The 18,165-nt window shown below is 41.3% G+C and overlaps 1 protein-coding gene across 1 annotated transcript; it reads left to right on the forward strand.

Annotated features, from left to right (window-relative positions):
- The first annotated feature begins 1,165 nt into the window (after window positions 1-1,165).
- c2cd3 (C2 domain containing 3 centriole elongation regulator) lies at window positions 1,166-18,158 on the forward strand. Its single transcript, XM_080052832.1, has 33 exons — window positions 1,166-1,303; window positions 1,905-2,174; window positions 2,262-2,419; window positions 2,969-3,135; window positions 3,245-3,408; window positions 3,487-3,619; window positions 3,707-3,859; window positions 3,955-4,102; window positions 4,199-4,277; window positions 4,556-4,748; window positions 5,100-5,215; window positions 5,318-5,436; window positions 5,694-5,825; window positions 5,913-6,368; window positions 6,479-6,630; window positions 7,105-7,345; window positions 7,574-7,757; window positions 7,845-8,028; window positions 8,231-8,403; window positions 8,493-8,628; window positions 9,155-9,423; window positions 9,799-9,879; window positions 9,964-10,569; window positions 10,660-10,977; window positions 11,070-11,208; window positions 11,316-11,380; window positions 11,469-11,674; window positions 11,771-11,901; window positions 12,023-12,157; window positions 12,251-12,441; window positions 13,029-13,833; window positions 14,608-14,716; window positions 18,012-18,158. The coding sequence occupies exons 1-33, from the start codon at window positions 1,252-1,254 to the stop codon at window positions 18,132-18,134; spliced, it is 6,588 nt and encodes a 2,195-aa protein (XP_079908958.1). The 5' UTR covers window positions 1,166-1,251; the 3' UTR covers window positions 18,135-18,158.
- Window positions 18,159-18,165: the final 7 nt, after the last annotated feature.

Here is an 18,165-nt window from a genome sequence, read left to right on the forward strand (position 1 = left end):
TGTTTTTAATGTAACACAGTAACGTTTCACAGTGGTTGATAACGTTTTAATTTATTTAATGTTATCATTAAAAGCAGGTAGCGGTAATGGATAGATAGATTTACTGTACATTTTCAAGTGTACTGTATTTTTTGTCTGACACTATACAATGTTGGTCACAAATTGTGGTATACTATCTCTGCTTGAGAGGCAGATTCACACAGGAAACAACAACATAAGGGGAATTATGTTTACACATGCACAAAAATCACACGTGTAATAAATTGACATTTTGGCAGTGCAGTGCCCTGTAAGTTAATCGGTTATGTTAGAATCCAATAACCTTAATTTATACTTAGAATTTTGATTAAGGATTGTAACTTGAACAATTAATTGTCTTGGTGATGCAAGCGGATTTCTCATGAAATAACACTGCTGTAAAGGAACACTCTTTTTTGTATTCTATACACAAGTGAAAATTAATTCATGAGTGTAAGTGAATGAAAAGAACTTAATTCTGATATGAGTTAAATGTTTGACAAGCAATAGAAGCAGAGATTTTAATTTGAGTGTTATTATTGAACTGTTGTTACTGCTGTTCGTGAAGGTGTTGGGCCTGATAATCTTTTAAATCTTGTTCAACCCCTGGTCCTATCTGACGATGAAATAAGATGTTAGATCTTTCAAGTTCTTATTAATAAAACATGATGTTAGCCTAATAGTAGAGGAGAAGATAGATGACTTGGACTAGAGGCAGAACTTGAGCTCTGTATTGTAGCCTATTCATTTTGAAAGAATATTAACACTTGTTTTCCCCTTAGTAAGTTGGCCTTTGACTACTAAGGGTTTCAAATAGCATTTTGTCATGGTGGGAAATCAATCAAGCATAGCTGCAACTAGGCCTTCAAGTATCTGAAACAACCTATGCAGTAATACCGTTTTTCAATAATCGTTACTTTCCTAAACCATGGTTGGTCACTGTTATGACATGCGAAAACAATTCCAATTTCTGCAAAAACGAGAATTTTGACAGATACAAGAAATAAACTCAATTTCCCAGAATGCCTCCGATCAGCAGAGGCGGCACGTTCAGATTGTGTTGCTCGGGAACGGTTTTGCGCGCTGCCGTTTGTGTGTGTTTATCCAGCTCAGGCAGCTCTGTTAAACGGATTATTAGTTAGCTGTAGTGTGATAAAACATGTCTGCTGATAGTGGTTTGGTCCCTGCTTTGGCAAGGATATCATTCACTATCCATATTTACTGAGAGGAGGGATGAAGAGCAGAAAGCAGAGGTCCGTAAAAGCCGGAAGCAGCAAAAAGAAAGGTAAATTGTTGTTAGTTTAGCTAAAAAAAGCTACGTTTAAGTAGCTGCTATAGTCAGCTGTCAGTCCCACATTAGCCTCGAGGGTTAGCGCACTTGCTAATATTATGTTGAGTTACGTTGCTCTCGCTTTCTCTCGGGTTGTGTTGTAGTTTTTGCACGTGATGTCATGTTATACATTTGTAGTTAGCGTTTGCTTGAAAACTTTGCTCAAAGCAGCCTGTGCGTTTGCCAAAAGATGCTAAAAGCGAAGTATAACATCCTTTATTTTAGTATTCTCGTAGACCAACACTTATGAATAGGACTTCCTAATATCAAAAGCTAGTTACCCAGTTGTTTGGTGGAAGTGTATTTCTCACAATGCAGGCAGGGCTCTTGTTTTTGTATTTTTGAATGTCCAAAACAAGGGAATTGTTGTTGATAAGTGCTGCTGCATGTGCTTGCTAAGGTGGGACTTTGATGGTTAACTACATCTTTACAATACGTCCTGTGTTAATGCATTATCCAATATGTCCAACTATATGTTGACCTTTGACTTATGTATTTGCAGTGTTGGCATTATTTGTGTCTCAACTTTGCTGTAATTCAAAATAACTCTTTGCAGTTGCCAGTGATGTGTCCCCCTCCACCAGCCTCCCTCCTCTTGTCGAGGGCCCACTCAGATGCTTCCTGCAGGTGACAGTAAGCCGTGTACTATGGACAATTCACAAGCCTCCGTCTGCAACATTCGTCCGGCTGCGCTGGTGGGGAGAGTCATCCAACGGGACGCACTTCTTTCCGAGAGATGGCTCACAGACGTCACAGAAGACCATGAAGACCACAGCTCGCTTCCCCATACGCTGTGGGCCCAAACAGTTCACCTCATATCTTACAGGTAACTACAAAGGCTTTAATAATATGTTTGAGTTTGCTATGCCATAAACATATGTTTATTAACCACTATTCTGTCATTGATGAACAGACATGGGATCTCTGGTGCTGGAGGTTCTGACAAAACCAGATCATTTGCCAATCGCACGGGCTCAGGTTGCGGGCATCGCCCGACTCTCTCTATCACACCCCATTGGGGGATTTTACACCCTTGTGTCCCCCACATCAGAAAAGCTGGGAGAATTACAAGTGAGTGAAAGCTTGAAGTTATATTTGCCTGCCAACTGCTTTTATGGAGTAGCACCTGCAAATGATGTTTGATGTACTGAAGTGTTTAGCATTTTATACTGAGTGACTTTAAGTCTAGGGCATAGATTTGTAGCTGTAGTGAATAAATTAAAACATCACTGAAATTGTCAAACAATATTATTTTATTTCCCTTTATGGCAAGTACAGTATGTGTCAGGCATTGCATTTTTATCTGCAGGCGTGCTGTCTCTGACTGTGCTATTACCGTGTAGGAGCAAACTAGTTTCACACAAGCTATATCTAAAGACATGAGAACTTGAAACATGGGTTCTGTTACGCCTTTCACAATCTCACCCATGCACGACTTCTTGCCCTTAAAGTAATTTAAAACAAACCATTGAAAACAGCAGATAGTTAGTTGGATAGCAAAATTATATATATATTTAAGATGTTGTATCTGTAGTAGTTCATCACAAAAATACTTGCAGGAATTAATTGCCATTGTTGTAATTCAAGTCCACATCTTAACATGTTCTATTACCTCTTAAGGTTTCCCTTAGTCTGGAGGCTCTGATTGAAGCCTATGACAGCAGCAGCTCAGGTATCAGCATTGAAGCACCGCAGGTCACAACACTGACGGTGCCAGCGCAGCCCAGAGCGCTCTCGGCTGGCAGCGGGAAAGAATCGGCTGTTAGCAGCAGTGGGAACACACCCAGGTTTGAAGTTGTTGCTGTTCATAGTCAAATTCCTGGGTCTTGTTCTACATTTGTTAATTAAAATTTGAGCATAGCAACCTTATGATATATTTTGCTGCAATATCTTCAGAGGGAAGGACCATTTATATTTCCAAAGTGCCGAGAAAGACGAATGCAAAGAAGAATCATTGGAGAATCAGATGCCGACGACAAACAGATCTCAGGACAGTCGACTGGCTGTAAACCCTTCAAGTAAAGTGCCTTGTGGTGAAACAGGCAAAGATCTTCTCTCAGGTGGGTACATGCACTTACCACAAACATATACATTTGATTGTTTCTTAACATATTACCAACATTTTCCTCTCATCTCAGTTATTCTAGAACGTGGAAACAAGCTTAGAAATGCTATGGTGGTATCCGCTTTGAAATGTGAAATGGATTCTGCACCAACTCTGAAAGACACTCCTTTGCCTCTCCCAAAGGATAACATCCTGCCACCTTCCAAGTTAGTGTTTCAAAAGTTTGCCAAAAAAACAAACATTGTTTTCTAATCACCTCATAATGTGTTAATACTTAATCCCTGTGTTTTCAGGCCCTCTCATTCTCCCTCTGGGATGTTTCTTCAAAATATTCTTCATGCCGATTCACCTGTGAAGCCTTCTGATGCTGTTGCTGTTGTGACAGACAGCAGCTTGGACTGTCCCACTGACATGGATAACAGAGCTGTGGATCTGCTCTTTGGCAGGTACAAATGTGCACATTAACTTCAAAATATTACGAAAAATTAAAGCATTTCTGTCACCCAAATTGTTTAAATTTTTTATTACATTTTTTATTTAGCCTAAACACATCTCCTTTGCCTATATGGGATGGAGACGGCTCCTCACCTGAGTACCTGTCTGGCCATAGCAGTGTGTGTGGGGATAGTGAGCTTAATGATCCACAATATGATCAGAGCTTACTGGAAAATTTGTTCTACAAAACTCCCGTAAGTACACGATTTCTTGATTATTGTTTAGTAGTGTCACTTTACGTGTTGTTTTAGCAGAGGGTAAATGTAACTCATTCTTGTATTGTCTTCCAGATGGCGGATATTGAACCAAATGATGCAGAGGATCAAGGAACCGTGTCCTCAAAGAAAAAGCCGCTCACGCAGTCTGAGAGTGGAGGGTAAGGGCCTTTACACGTTTCTAAAGACATGCTCCTTGGACAGTAAACAGTAGAATGCTTGATTTAAATGGATCCTGAGGTATCTAAGGGTTAACAATAATAATCTATAAATAAGCAACTTAAGGTTAATTAACTAATTATACAGTGTATAATGGATACACAAAAGGTACCAGTATAGCATATTGAACAAATTAACTTGATATGAATGCTGCTTTTTGTTTATTTGAGAAAATGATTTACCATATTTCGTCTGTTTCCAGTCCAAAGTCAGTGCCTCAGCAGTCTGTGGACGCTGGTGGTACTCCTCCTGGCCTAAGTGCAGAGCAGATGACTTTGCTGAGTTTGATCCGGCTGGCAAGAGTGACAGTCGACTCCCTGACCGTAACTACAGGCAGTGCAAACACCACGCCTAGAAAGAACTCCCGGAAAGGGAAACCTCCTCGGCCAGTAACCAGCAAGAAGCGGTATGCAAAACATTTGGCTGTTGCTGTAAATTGAACTTTTCTTTTCTATGATTATTGTATAAAAAATAAAAGTGGGTAGTACCAGCATTTTTTTTAACTTCTTCTTACCCCTTTTTGATTAGGGATGTAAATCTTTTAGTTGATACAATTCGGTAGCCTGTGATCGATACATTGCTAATTTGTTGCTTATACAGTACGTTGATAAGGATCCCGTTTGTTTTTCTTTTCATTGCTCATAACTTTTTACTTTGTGTTGTGTATTACTCTAACGTGTCCAATGAATTGAATAGATAAATGAAAGGTAAAATTAAAATAACATTGTCATTATGAATATATCCTCTTTTTCATTAGCACATATTTTATCGAGTACGTGTTCCCGAAGGCTTCCTCTTCCAGTCAACGTGATCGTAGTAGGGGTGGAGATGGGGAGGTGACCAGAGCGGCTGCCAGTAAAGTCACAGGAGGAGGTAGGACCTGTTGGAATCTGATTTCACTAAACGTACAGAGTTAAAAACTGACACTCTACAGGTTTGTGATTGTGCCTGACTAACACTCTTGTCTTTTTATAGCAGTGAAGTTCCATCAGCACACTGTGTTTCCTGTCCACCTCAGCAAAGCAACAGTTCAACAGTGGTGGAAAACTGATTTGATTTTCAAGATTTACTCACGAAAGAGCGACCAAAAGAAGGTAAATAGCTTTGGGCTTTACATTACTCATTCGATTGGTTAAACTGAGGGACTGACTGACTTGAGTCTTACTGTATTCTCTGCTCTATTCCATTCATTTGTTTTTCACAACACATTTCAGTTCAAATCCAAAGTAAGAATTAGTTCCAGTTCCTTATAAATGCCTAGGAATTCAGATAGACATTAACAAACACATATTGCTGTAAAGTACATACATAAATGAAATGCTGGTGATGACCTTGGCTTCTCTTGCTGTAGCCGGTTCTCATCGGTAAAGCAGTTCACCCACTGCACTGCCTGCTGCAGAGCAAGAAGCTGAGTCAGTCCGTCTTCTTACCTGTACAGTGCGTAGAAGGGAACAGTGAAACACAGGAGATCGGACCGCTAAAGGTAATATTTTTATTCAGGAGTTCATGTTTGCAAGCCTGATTACGTGACTGTCACTAGCTAAACAAAATGTATTTTTTCTTTAATCAGGTATCACTAGAACTTACTACAGATAACAAGAATTTCTCCTCTGAAAAAAGTCAAATGAAGCTATCCTGGAGAGACACATCCCCTTCACAACCTGCACCCAGTCCACTGGGAGAGATCAGCTCCAGATCTCAACATCTCGACATTGGCAAGGAGGATATACCAACTCGACCTTTTGACGACTCCAGGCTGAATGCTTGGAGTCCTCAGAAACGCTCAAAAGAGCCCTCTCCCCATCCCGGTCGGCACACATCTCCTCAAAAGTCACGACAGCACATGGAGGAGGATCCTGAGATCCTGCTGCACACCTTACTCATGGTGCCGGATGGAAAGAACTTCAACTGTGGACCCATGCAGGCTCCAAACGTCTACCTGAACTGTAAACTATTTTGGTGCGATGATATCGCAAGATCTGTCATCAGCTGGGGACAGACTAATCCTTCTTTCAACTTTGTTCAGGTGAGCAGTGATGATTGATTCCTTTGACTATTTAATACAACTTCTACTTGTGCTACAAAGTGGGCATCATTCTCCGACATGACTTTTTCACCATCCTTTTGTCCATCTAGGTGACTCCTGTTGCCTTAACATCTAAGCTGCTGGAGCGGATGAAGAATAATGTGTTGATAATCGAGGTGTGGCAGAGGGCTAGGAGTTCAGGGCAGGATCAACTCCTCGGCCTTGTTAAATTACCTCTTCACCAGTTTTATATGTCCTTCAGGCAAGTTGTGGATGGATAAAACAAAAATTGTTAACAGAATTTAGAAAAGCAAATACAAAAAACAGTTTTTGTCTATAAGGAGCGAATTTGCACAGACTGTGAATGATCACCAACTATTTCAAGTAGTAATTCTGGGTTTCCTTTCCTCTATCTATGGTTGTACATTTTGTATATTTGGATTACTGACTGATAAAACAAGCTAATTCAATACGTCACTGGGGTCGTTGTAGCAGGCATGTTTCCCAATTTGATAACATTTTGTAGACTAAATGGTGAATCAAGAAAATAATCAGTAAATTGATAATTGTATGTATCATTAGTTGCAGGCCTAGAACATTCTATCTGAGTTAAGGCCGGGCAAAAGGTTTAGGCACTTTACGTGGATCATTTACATCCTTTTTTTGTAACCTGGCCTCTAGAAGGCGCTGTTGGAGGCTGTACTTGCAACTCATGTTGTTTTCCTTCCCCCTCCAGGGATCCAAAGATCGCCCGTCTTCTTCTGCAGGCGCAGTACCCTGTTTTAGGGGTGGACTGCCACATGCCGGTCATTGATGTGTTCTCGGGTAGTTGTAGAGGAAACCTCAGGGTTGTTTTGGCTCTGGGACGATCAGAGCAGATAGTTGCCCTCCAGCGCACAAGGGGTGAAGAATATGACTCTTCATCTCATCTGAGACCAGTTCATCTGCTTGATCACCATTCACATTCGCAAACAAAGGTCAGTGGTCATTTTGTCCACAAATACTTGAAGTGTTTTCTTTTCAATGTGTGTTCCTGGTCTTTTTCTTCCCATGGTTTTATTTTTACTATGTTTGTTTTTACCAATGTTTACTGATGCAGAATATATTACTCAAGCTGTAGAATATTTTATCTGCACAATTAGAAATATTACTAATTAATTCACGAGTTATTTCTCCCTCCCTTCACCATTGTATTTTTCCTTTAGCCGATTGCAGCACAAGCGGAAGCAATGAGAGAGCATCTGTTTGTGATAGGAGTTGACAAGGTAAACGGGCTGACACCTCTGCAGTCCACAGTGTGGGGTGAGGCTGACTGCTACGTCCAGTACAGTTTCCCCTGTCAGGAGGGGGACCCTGCTGCAAAAGTCAACCAAAACCTCATAGAGACTAGTAAGGCAATTTTAGTGTTTGAAACCCTAAAATGATGAATTTCCCTAGACTTTGTTCTTCCCTCTCTGACCTGTTGATCTCCAACAGACGTGAACCTGAAGCTGTTTCGTACCACCACAACTCTCTGTGTCCCTGACCCGATGTTTAGCCACACTGAGACTCATGTGCTCCTCGCTCCTGACGGAGTGCCTGTTCAGGGGCTGCTGCTCAGCTCTCTCTCAGGTCAAGGCCTGGGCAGTGGAGGGGGTGTCCAGTTTGAAGTGTGGTGCAGGTATGTGGTTGTTAATTTATGTCTGATTGGAAGAAAAATGTAACCTTACCGTTGTCGTCACCCTGTCATTAACCAGGATATTTGACTTCCTCAGATTTCCTGTGCCTTAATCCTGAAATATTCAGAAATGCAAAATAAAGACGCAGATTGATTGCAATTGCAGAGCTCCAAATCTTAGCCTAATACTTTTGTGTCTCTGCAGATATTATTATCCAAATGTCAGAGACCAGCTTGTGGCTAAAGGAATGCTTCCGTTGTCCAAACTGTGTGCCATGGTCACCATGCAGGGACAGCATCCCAATGAGGCACAAACCTTCTCCCTACCCCTGATTCCTAGGACGGACAGTCCCACAGGACGTCAACCTCAGCCCTCAGGTACACAGACACACTGAGAGATGGCAATATAATACTTTATTGATTGGCCCCTTTTAGTGTCTTACAACTCATCTTTGGGGTTTCTATAGGCTTTCTGGATGTGTGCATCCGGTACAAGCACCGACCGGTGAGACTTGAAGGGCAGGCTGGTAAAGGAGCTGCGTCTCGTGTTGTGACACTCGCTGTTCAAGTGCACAGAGCATCAGGTCTGCAGGCAGCGGCAAGGTACATCACCACTACCACTGTCGACTTAGGAGCTTTACATGTTTTAAAAAAAATGTATTTAATAGGTAGATGGATAGATGTATTTTTTAGAATATTAGATGATGAAAATATTAAGTTTTCTCAAAATATGAAACTCCCTTTAGCACTGTTAAGTAAAAGTCTCCCTAATATTGGGATGATGTTTATGGCATTCAAAATATGTAAAGGTAGGTTGTTATGTTCAAGCTAAAATACTGCACTAGGCAATATCTGGCATCAGTTAATAAAGCAATGTTTTAATTGCAGAGTTAGAACTCCACTTTTGACATTTCTACCACCAGCTTAATTGCATTGACTGTCGAGTGTCCTCAACTGTATTTTTTACATCAGCAAATTAAATGACACTCGACTCCATTCTGATAAGGGTTGCTGCAGAGGACACCTCAAAACTTAACCGCATCACACTTAATGTATTTACTAATTTCTTCCTTATACATACATACAGATAATTAATATTTTCTATTATGCTTCTCCCTCTCTGTTGCAGAGCTATATCAGAACATGACGATAGATTCAGCTACTTTGCCAGCGTGGGTGTAAACACATACGTCACAGTCCATCTCTCCTTCCTGTCTGAGAGTGAGAGGAGGTCCACACGTATAGCCGCCAGGACCTTCTGCCCGGAGTTTGACCACCACATGGAACTGACCTGTGATCTGCTGCTTCAGAGGAGCAGCGGAGAAACATGCAGCCTGGCAGAGCAGCTGGTGGAGGCCTCTGCTGTCTTCACTGTCTGGAACATGGACAAAAACAAAGGTTTACATACATATTACAGATTACATATTGATAGATATGTTACATTTTTAATTATACATTACGATGTGTGTTATTTATTACGTTTTCCAGAAACACTACATGTATGATATTTTACAAATTTTTGCAAGGCAGTTTTCTTACTTTTATCCTTTTAATTCTTTAATAAAAAAAAAATGTACAGGAAATATTCAAATGAACATGATTACTTCATTCAGCATAACTAGTTTGTTAAAAAAATGGCGGATCGGTTTTACCTCAGTTTTTGTAATATACACATCATGTTGTTGCACAATTATTATTTAAGTTATTATTTTGTTTGTTTGTTCATAGTATATCTCTGTGAGTTACTAATTTGTTGTGTGCTATTTGTTACAGCAGTGCTAACTCATAAGCCTAAGGATGTGATGCTGGGCACAGTTTCAATACCACTGGCTGATCTCATCCATAAAAGAACAGGTATGCTGAATTCTTAGTTATTGCTGCTGGCTCCCATAGATTCTGTTGAATATCACAGTTGTAATGTTTTGTCCCAACATAAAGGTATTTCGGGCTGGTATGGACTCTATATGCCTCAGGAAACCAGTTCTTCTCAGCAGCATCACATCTTGGTCGGGGGCCTCGAGGTCTCGGTCAACTTCTCCCACAACTCGGACAGGGAACGAGTGGTTAAAGCCGCTCAGGGTGTCGGCTGGGCAATGTCCCAGAATGACATGCAAGAAGAAGAAGCCTGGGGAGAGAGCACGAGAAAAACGTCTTTGACTTTCTCAATGCCTAGAGCGTGGATACCTGTCCACTGTTTGCTTCTGCCGGGCCACAGTGAGATTGAGCGCTCCACCTACTGCTACTTCCGGTACAAGTTCTACGAGCAGGAGGCCTTCTGCTCCCAGATGAAACACCCCTCTGTGGAAGAGGCTGGTGGGGAAGGACAGGCCACGGTGGCTTTCCAGGGAAGTAGAACTGTGGAGCTGAGAAGCACCCAGCCCTTGATGTGGTATCTCCGAGAGGAGAGGCTGGAGGTTCAGTTGTGGGTGGCCTTTAAAAAAGACAAAACCCAAAGGCCTCGAGACACAGACCGACTTGTGGGCTCAGCGTTCGTTGATATGTCCTCTCTTGCAAAAACGTCCAAGCAGAAGCTAACTCTTAGTGGTAAGAAATTATTAATAGCGTTACTTTAGTTAAAACAATGGCTGTTTTTCTGAGTGTAATCACCTTTTTTTTTTTTTTTTTGTCGCACAGGAGTGTATCCGCTGTTCAGACGCTCTGCAGCAGATCTAAAAGGGGCTGCGCTCAGGGTGCACATCTCCCTGACGGCAGGTATCATCCCTGTGGAGGTTTCTGCTGCAGGTGACACCCAGCTGGACTCGGACAGCCAGGAAGAGCTCGTATTAGAAGAAGAGGAAGCAACAGATCCGCCCCCCTCCCAAAGCAGACACAAAACTAAATGCTCCGAAACTACTCCAGACATCACATCTCAGCAACACACAGAAAGTAGCACAGAGGAATCTTTCCCCGTGACTGTTGCAGTGGATCGGGCCATGCACCTGAATTTGAAAGGTTAGCTTGTAAATATTTTTTCCTCCCCTTTTTTTCCCACTCCCAATATACAGTTCATTATTGATGATGTGTGTGTTATGCTTGTCTGGCAGGCTGTCCTCTAGTGGAGCGCAGTGGAGACACACCATGCTGCTGTGTTTCGTACGTCACTGCAGACTCTGCACAACCAGCGTCCACAGCTCTCATAGCTAACACCGACTCCCCTGTGTGGGACCATCAACACGAGTGCAGGTCTGGTTATATCATATAAGACAATACATTTTTAAGAATATCTGTAATACACTAAACAATAATCAACTTATCAAATGTCTGGCTGATGATTGCTTTCACATTTACAGGCTTTCAAAGCAGCTACTGGTTGATCCACAACAATCTCTGGTGTTCAAAGTCTGGCACAAAGGAGGTACAGGAAACAAGCGTCAACTTATAACGTTTATTGCAGTGATGCGTTTAATATATTGATTCATTCTTGGGTTGTTTTCCATTCATAGAAATGGAGAGGGTGCTCGGATTTGCCTCTGTGGACCTGTCCCCTTTACTCTGTGGGTTCCCGTCAGTGTGTGGTTGGTACAACATCACAGACTTCAGTGGACAGTGTCACGGCCAGCTCAAAGTGTCCGTCACTCCATTAAAGGGGGTCCAAGACCTCAAAGGACAGAGAAGAAGTGTGAATGAAGAAGCTGCCACAAACTCATCGGTGAGAGAAGGCATAGATATTCAGAATGTCTTTTGATGCTTAGATATATATGTCATTATTTTTTAAAGGTGATTCATTATTGTGTTTGATTAACAGGCTTTATTCCAGGCGCTCCCTCTCAGCTATCATACCACAGCCACATACAGCAGCTTTCCCTCTCACATCAGCAGATACCCTGAGCAGAAGATCTCCTCACCTGACCTCAAGGATAGGCTTTTCTCTGAAAGGTTTGTACAACAATTACCCCCACAATGTTTAGTATACATATGATTCAAAACGTATTTCCACATGCTGAATGAAACATTAGTTGTGTGCTGTATTTATATAATTTCCTTTTAAACTGTTCAGGTCCAGTGAGAGCGACCGGCATTTTGAACACATGGACAAAATTCGTCTTTACCATCAGAGTCTGCAGGAGCAAACGGCTGCTACCTCTGTCTGTGATCTCAGTCCCAACAGCTCGTTCCTGTTTTCAGCTCTCAGGTATCATTCCTCAAACACACCGGCCAAGATCATTTTCTTCTTTTATTTTTTTGTATCTGAGCTAGCTTGGACTACATTTCGTTGCTTTTACAGGAAAAAACTGAGCGAGCTCGACAACATCCAGAGATACTTCAGCCGCAAGCTTTCAACTCCCACATTCCCGCCCATGAGTGAGCAGGAGTCTTACGCCAAGCCTGAGGAGGAGAAGGACACGGAATCGGACCCATGTCAGCTTCTTCACAAGTCTAACCAGTTAGTTGGAGAAGTCAACAATATCATTAGTGGTGAGCTTCTCATCCAAGCTAAGGAAGTTCCACCTAATTGGTCGTACATAACCAGCCAATATAGTGACATTTTCATCAATGGTCTTTAGGGAAAACATAATTTTAGCATGTTATAATGGTATAATGGATTGTATATCTCTTTTGAACTTACCATTTAAAAACATTCTTTGCAGGTAATTTTTTTCTACTTTACTCAGCCTTGACGAGTTAATTGTTGACAGTCTTTTGTGTAAGTTAAACACTTCAAAACATACATGGAGGCATCTAAGTCTTCTTGTGTATGACTTCAGTCATCTGGAGAAAGATCATTGGTGCTGAAATGTCAACTAATAGAATATGCTATGCTATTTGCTGGGTGCCAACGCTCTTCATATAAAGTTATGATAACCTTAAGCCTTGAGCACCACTGCCAAATTTTACCAACACTTAGAACAGATACAATAAGTTATTTTATAAGTATGAACTTGATTGCTGAAAATAAAGATGAATTGACAAACAAAGATAGTATAAAAAAAATAATAAACCTGATCACCTAAAGAGCATTGTTGCTAAAAATAAAAAAAAACTTTACGTCCTTTTTCAACCAGGTCTTAGAGGACACCACCTGGAAACGATTCCATCAAACCCACAGAGCAGCTCATCAACTTCCCCTGTTGGAGACAACCCCTCTCACATTACCCCTGAGAGAATCTGCAGTCCACCACACCCGGCTTTAAACTCTTCCCTGGAAGATGTGTCTCCTCTGTGTTCTCCTGTGCCAAACATCTCTGAAGACCAATACCACTTTGAGGCGGAGGAAGAAAATGGCCGACGCGACGACAAGGCTTCTCAGTCCGAGGATGAAAAGGAAGAAGGAACCAATGAGGATGAAGTCAGGACAGATGGGAGTCGAGGCGAGGAAACCGATGATGATGATGATGATGATGAAGAAGATTATGAAGAGGTTGTGTTGAAGCCGAGGTCTCTGAATGAGGTGACATCGTTAACAGACAAAACCAGCCCTTGGACCAGCATCATGTCAGACCCTGACCTGGTTTCTCTGGAGAGCCTGGAGGCGCCAGAGGACGGACCGGGTCTGAGTCAAGACGAGGGCAAAAAGTGGCAGGTGGTAAATCTGCAAAGTTGTGACTGTAGCGGGAAACACAGATGTGCCAGACCAGATGAGAGTGAACAAAGTGTGAGCTGTGACGGATCAGCAGGAGACGCTTCAGACTCGGACACAGACCGAGATGATGAATGGACTCTGGAAGCTTTAGATTCCAGAAGAGCAAAAGAACCCAACATCTCTAATGAGGGGTCTGGTGACAAAAGCTCACCAGCACGCACAGAGCACTCCACAGATACCCATGATGCATCATGCTCCAGGGACGATCAAGACACTCCAACCCCATCGTATCCTTGATCTGTATTTGTTGTTTTCTTTCAGATAAGTTTTTGCTGTTAATTTGTTATTGACGATCGTGTAAAATCAAAGGTTCATTACAAAACTACCAACTGCAGCTTTCAAAATGAGAATAAGTGACATTATTAGTGACAACAAATACTGAACACTTATAACCCTTATGAAGGGAGTCGTTTTTGCACAGCTGTTATTATGAAATGAATTATTTTTGTGATTGCATGTGTAGTCAATGGAAAGATGCAAATTTTGCATATATTTCTGGGCTTTATTATTATCATTATGAGCTGCAGCACAACACAAGACATAAGGACACACTCCCATCACATCACATACAGTCTGTTTACAGCTAGTAACGTCGATTTAGTTAGTAGGTAGGATTTTTTGTATGAAAAAACACAAACTGCCCACACGCTGACCAAAGAGGGAGAGAGTGAGTTTTTACATATCTTTTTTTTTTTTTTTTTTTTTTTTTTAAGATTTTTTTTGGGCATTTTTATGCTTTATTGACAGTGCAGAGAGACAGAGGTGAAATGGGGCAGAGAGGGGAGTGACATGCAGAGAACGACCGCGGGTGGGAATCGAACCCGGGTCTGCTGCTGGGCCCGGCCCGGGAGAGGGACGCCTTACCAACTGAGCTAAAGCGCCCCCGAGTTTTTACATATCTGACATCTACTAATTTTATCACGTGAATCTCTGATCTTGTCTTTTAGAAAACCATCATACCGTATATTATTGTGAATTTTTCTTTAACATTCTGAATTAAGCTTGGACGCTGTGGAGGTCCCTAATTTCTTCCTCCCCTCTCACCAACTGGAGGCCTCGATGAGAGCCATACGATTAGCTCCTTCTTTCTCCCATTCGGCCATTGACCCGGTGAGTACTTGTTTTTAGTTGTGATCTTTTAACGCATTAAATGAATGACCCAGGTGCCATGCAATAGCAGGGTGTTATTAATAGATCACTTTACTTTCAATGTTATGCTTTTTTAAACAGAGGCCATAAGAATAGTGAGACTGTTAACAACTTAGGTTCAGTGCACTTTAGCTCTCATTTGTGCAGGATGAACAGGTTTAGTTTCGCCCACAGTTGTACAATCTAACGTGTTAGAAATGTTTCACATAGATGTTGTCACAAGATCATGCGTACGTCTATGGGTTCATTGTTCTTTCTGCCCCTGCTTATTTTATCTGGCCGTGTTAGTGACGCAATACAGTGCCAGTTTTCTGAGTGTGTTGTGTATCTAGCCTCTAGCTTTGAATAAGAATAAAATAATGTGTTTGTTGTGATGTGACCAAATGTCTGCGATGGCTCTTCTATTGCTACAACAAAACAATCCTGTCTGCCCTGAGTAGTAACTCTATCCTTCAACAGTCAAAGATTTCAGGCAACACCAAACATCGTTGCACAATAAAACCGGACTGGTAACATTTGACTTGTTTTTGAAATGTCATGACACTTGTTAAACTTCAAAAAGTAGGTTGCTTGTTTACCAAATTAAATAAGACACTGTAGATATGCCAAAATAATAAAAGAATAATAAATAAATAAGAAACATGCGATCAAAACAATAGTCTAGATAATATAAAATAAGATAAATTTAACAGAGAAAATAAAATTGTAGAGGAACGTGGTAACTTACCATTAACTCTGATATTTAAAATCTCCTGATTGCTTCGATTAATCTTTGAATATCCGTAAAACTTGATTTATTTGCAATCATTTCGAGCCTTACAATTGTATCTTTGTCAACTATTAGTCTTGGTTTGTATGTATCAGACTTCATAGCAAATATTAATTCATTCAGATATTTTACTGTATCATTAAAATTCCTAGTGCAGAATGTCAGTTGACTGATATGCATCAGCAAACAGAAAGATATCTCAAATTTTTACATTTAAAAAAAACTTTTATTTGCTGATACTGATTAAGTACATTCATATCATGCACACAGAGAAATGTATAGTGTCAAACAGTTCAGTTGAATGGCTCCCTCTCAGCTTTGGAAAAGTACTTTTGCGTCACACAATATTTAATGGATTAAGTTTAAAGGAGGGTGTGGAAATACAAGAGTACATATAGACGCTTGAGTTTGAGGTGAGAGGTCATACAAGACATTTTTAAATACAAATATGGTCCAGCCAGTCACCTGTCGCTGGTCAGATGGAGATTGTACAACAGCCACACAACAAGCCTTACCATCCATTAACACAAACATTAACCAAAGAAATGTTTGCTCTGTTTGACTGGTGACTGAAAAACACAATGAAATATCCTTTGACTAACTGGTATGTGTCATGGAAATGGATCACCAATCTCTGATTGGGCTGAGAGGTGCTGTGTAGACCTCAATGATTGTATTTGCACACATGGTTGCACATCCGTCACAAAACATCCGTCAGTTGTTTGTAGTGCCTCTCCAAAAAGAAAAAGAGACTTACAAGACTTACTATAGTATGTGGGTATGATGGAGATTTTAAGCAAAACATGCTGTGTAGTTCGAAATGGGTAATGTGACTAACTATACTTCGCATACAATGCAGAAAAAACTTTACAATGCAATGAGAATTGTAAGTCACACAAGATCAAGTCATTTCATATCAATTTAAAGGGATGGCTGTTCCCACATACTGTCCAAAAGTGGATTGGATACTGTTGGATACAAGGATACAAACACTTTGTGGAGTGGGACTAGATAACCTACACAGAGACAGAACCAGGACAACTACTTATTAAAGAGGACCTATGATACTTTTCGACTTTTATGACCTATACACGTTGTTATAATGATTTATAGTCATGTTTAACCATACCAGCGTATCAAATAATTACGTACATGCATTTAGACGTATTCCCTGCTTACCGTCCGGGGTGGCTATGCAGAGCACTAAACACTAGGGCAGCCGGTCGAGAATTCACTTGTTCAAATTTCTGGGTATCGTGTCGTCACGTTCCCGGATGTTTCCATGTATGGTAATGCTGCTCAGGCAAGCTCCGGCCATGCCCCCACCTTCCTCTCTCAGAAATCTCCCTGCGCGCTGCTGGAAATGTTCCGGAAGGAAGGTAACCAATCACAACGGAGTGGGGTTTGCAGGAGGGGGGGAGGAGGGGCGGAGAAGCTCAAGGCAGTGTGTGGAGCAGACTGCTGTGCTCGCTACATGGTTTTTTGTGATGCGATTCGTGTCAGGTTGCTCTATAGCAGTTTTTAACAAGAAATTAAGACCAGAAAAGTAGTATAATAGGAGATCTTTTTTAGGCATCAGAAGTTTCATATCTCACCAAGCCACACTACAGTAGTTTGAGCCAGTCCAGCTAATTTACATTCCTGTCACATTGCACTCTTTTTTTAGGTTGCTAACCTGTCAATAGCCTGCTGTAATTTGCCTTTAGGTGAGTTGGTTAGCCTCAAATGTCTTAGGCACTTTGCTGACTGGGAATGTTCCAGCATTTCCTTCTGAAGTCATTGGTCTACCAATTAGGACAGCACAAAATTTGGTCAAAATTTCAAAGTGCCATTTTCTCTCTTAAAGCTGGGGTATATGATTTCTGATTGGTCAAAGTTAACATGAGTTGTACACTTTGACCAATCAGAGCGAGGCTCCGATTCTCTGTTCTTATTGGCTGTTGGGACTGTCCATTCACTTTGGCACAACGTTGTTGGTGTGTAGAGCGTGTCAGGGAGGGACCATAGGGGAGGGACCAAAGAGAACAAGAGGAGCGGTTGAGGTATTTGAATTCAAATCTCTATCCCAACCGCTATTTTCTCCCCAAATCCTCCACCCCAGCTTTAATTGCCCATCCACTCCATGATGGTAGGTGCGTTGTCAGTGTTGTCTAAGCTAATTTCCCACATATTACTATAGCAATGATTGCTTTGTTCACAACATTTTGGATGTGCTTCCCATAGCCAGTCATTTAGGTTGTTTGCAGATCTTGCAAGACCACAGTTTGTTACGTTAATGTTGATCAGACACACTAGATTAAGACATAACCTGGTGAAGTAGACCCTCTCTCGTATTCTACTGCTCTTGTTGTTCGTTTTGTTTGCTTCAGTATGCCATCTTATCTATGTCTCTGTAGGTCCTGTGAAGTTAAATTGAAAATAAAATACCCATAGTTTCATTGCTGCATCACTAACACTGCTGGTGTGCTTTTGTTTTGATCTTTCCAGGGATCGAGCCGTCCGGTTCACAGAAGTGCTCGACAGCGTCCCAACATGTCGCCATCAACCATGAAGAAAGAGACTGAAAGAATAGCAAAGATATTTGCTGCTCACTTTGACGACAATCCTTAGTACGTGGTGCATTGTTTGCCAAACATTTACT

Source organism: Ammodytes marinus (assembly GCF_949987685.1).
Source record: "Ammodytes marinus genome assembly, chromosome: 3".
Taxonomy (NCBI): Eukaryota; Metazoa; Chordata; class Actinopteri; order Uranoscopiformes; family Ammodytidae; genus Ammodytes; species Ammodytes marinus.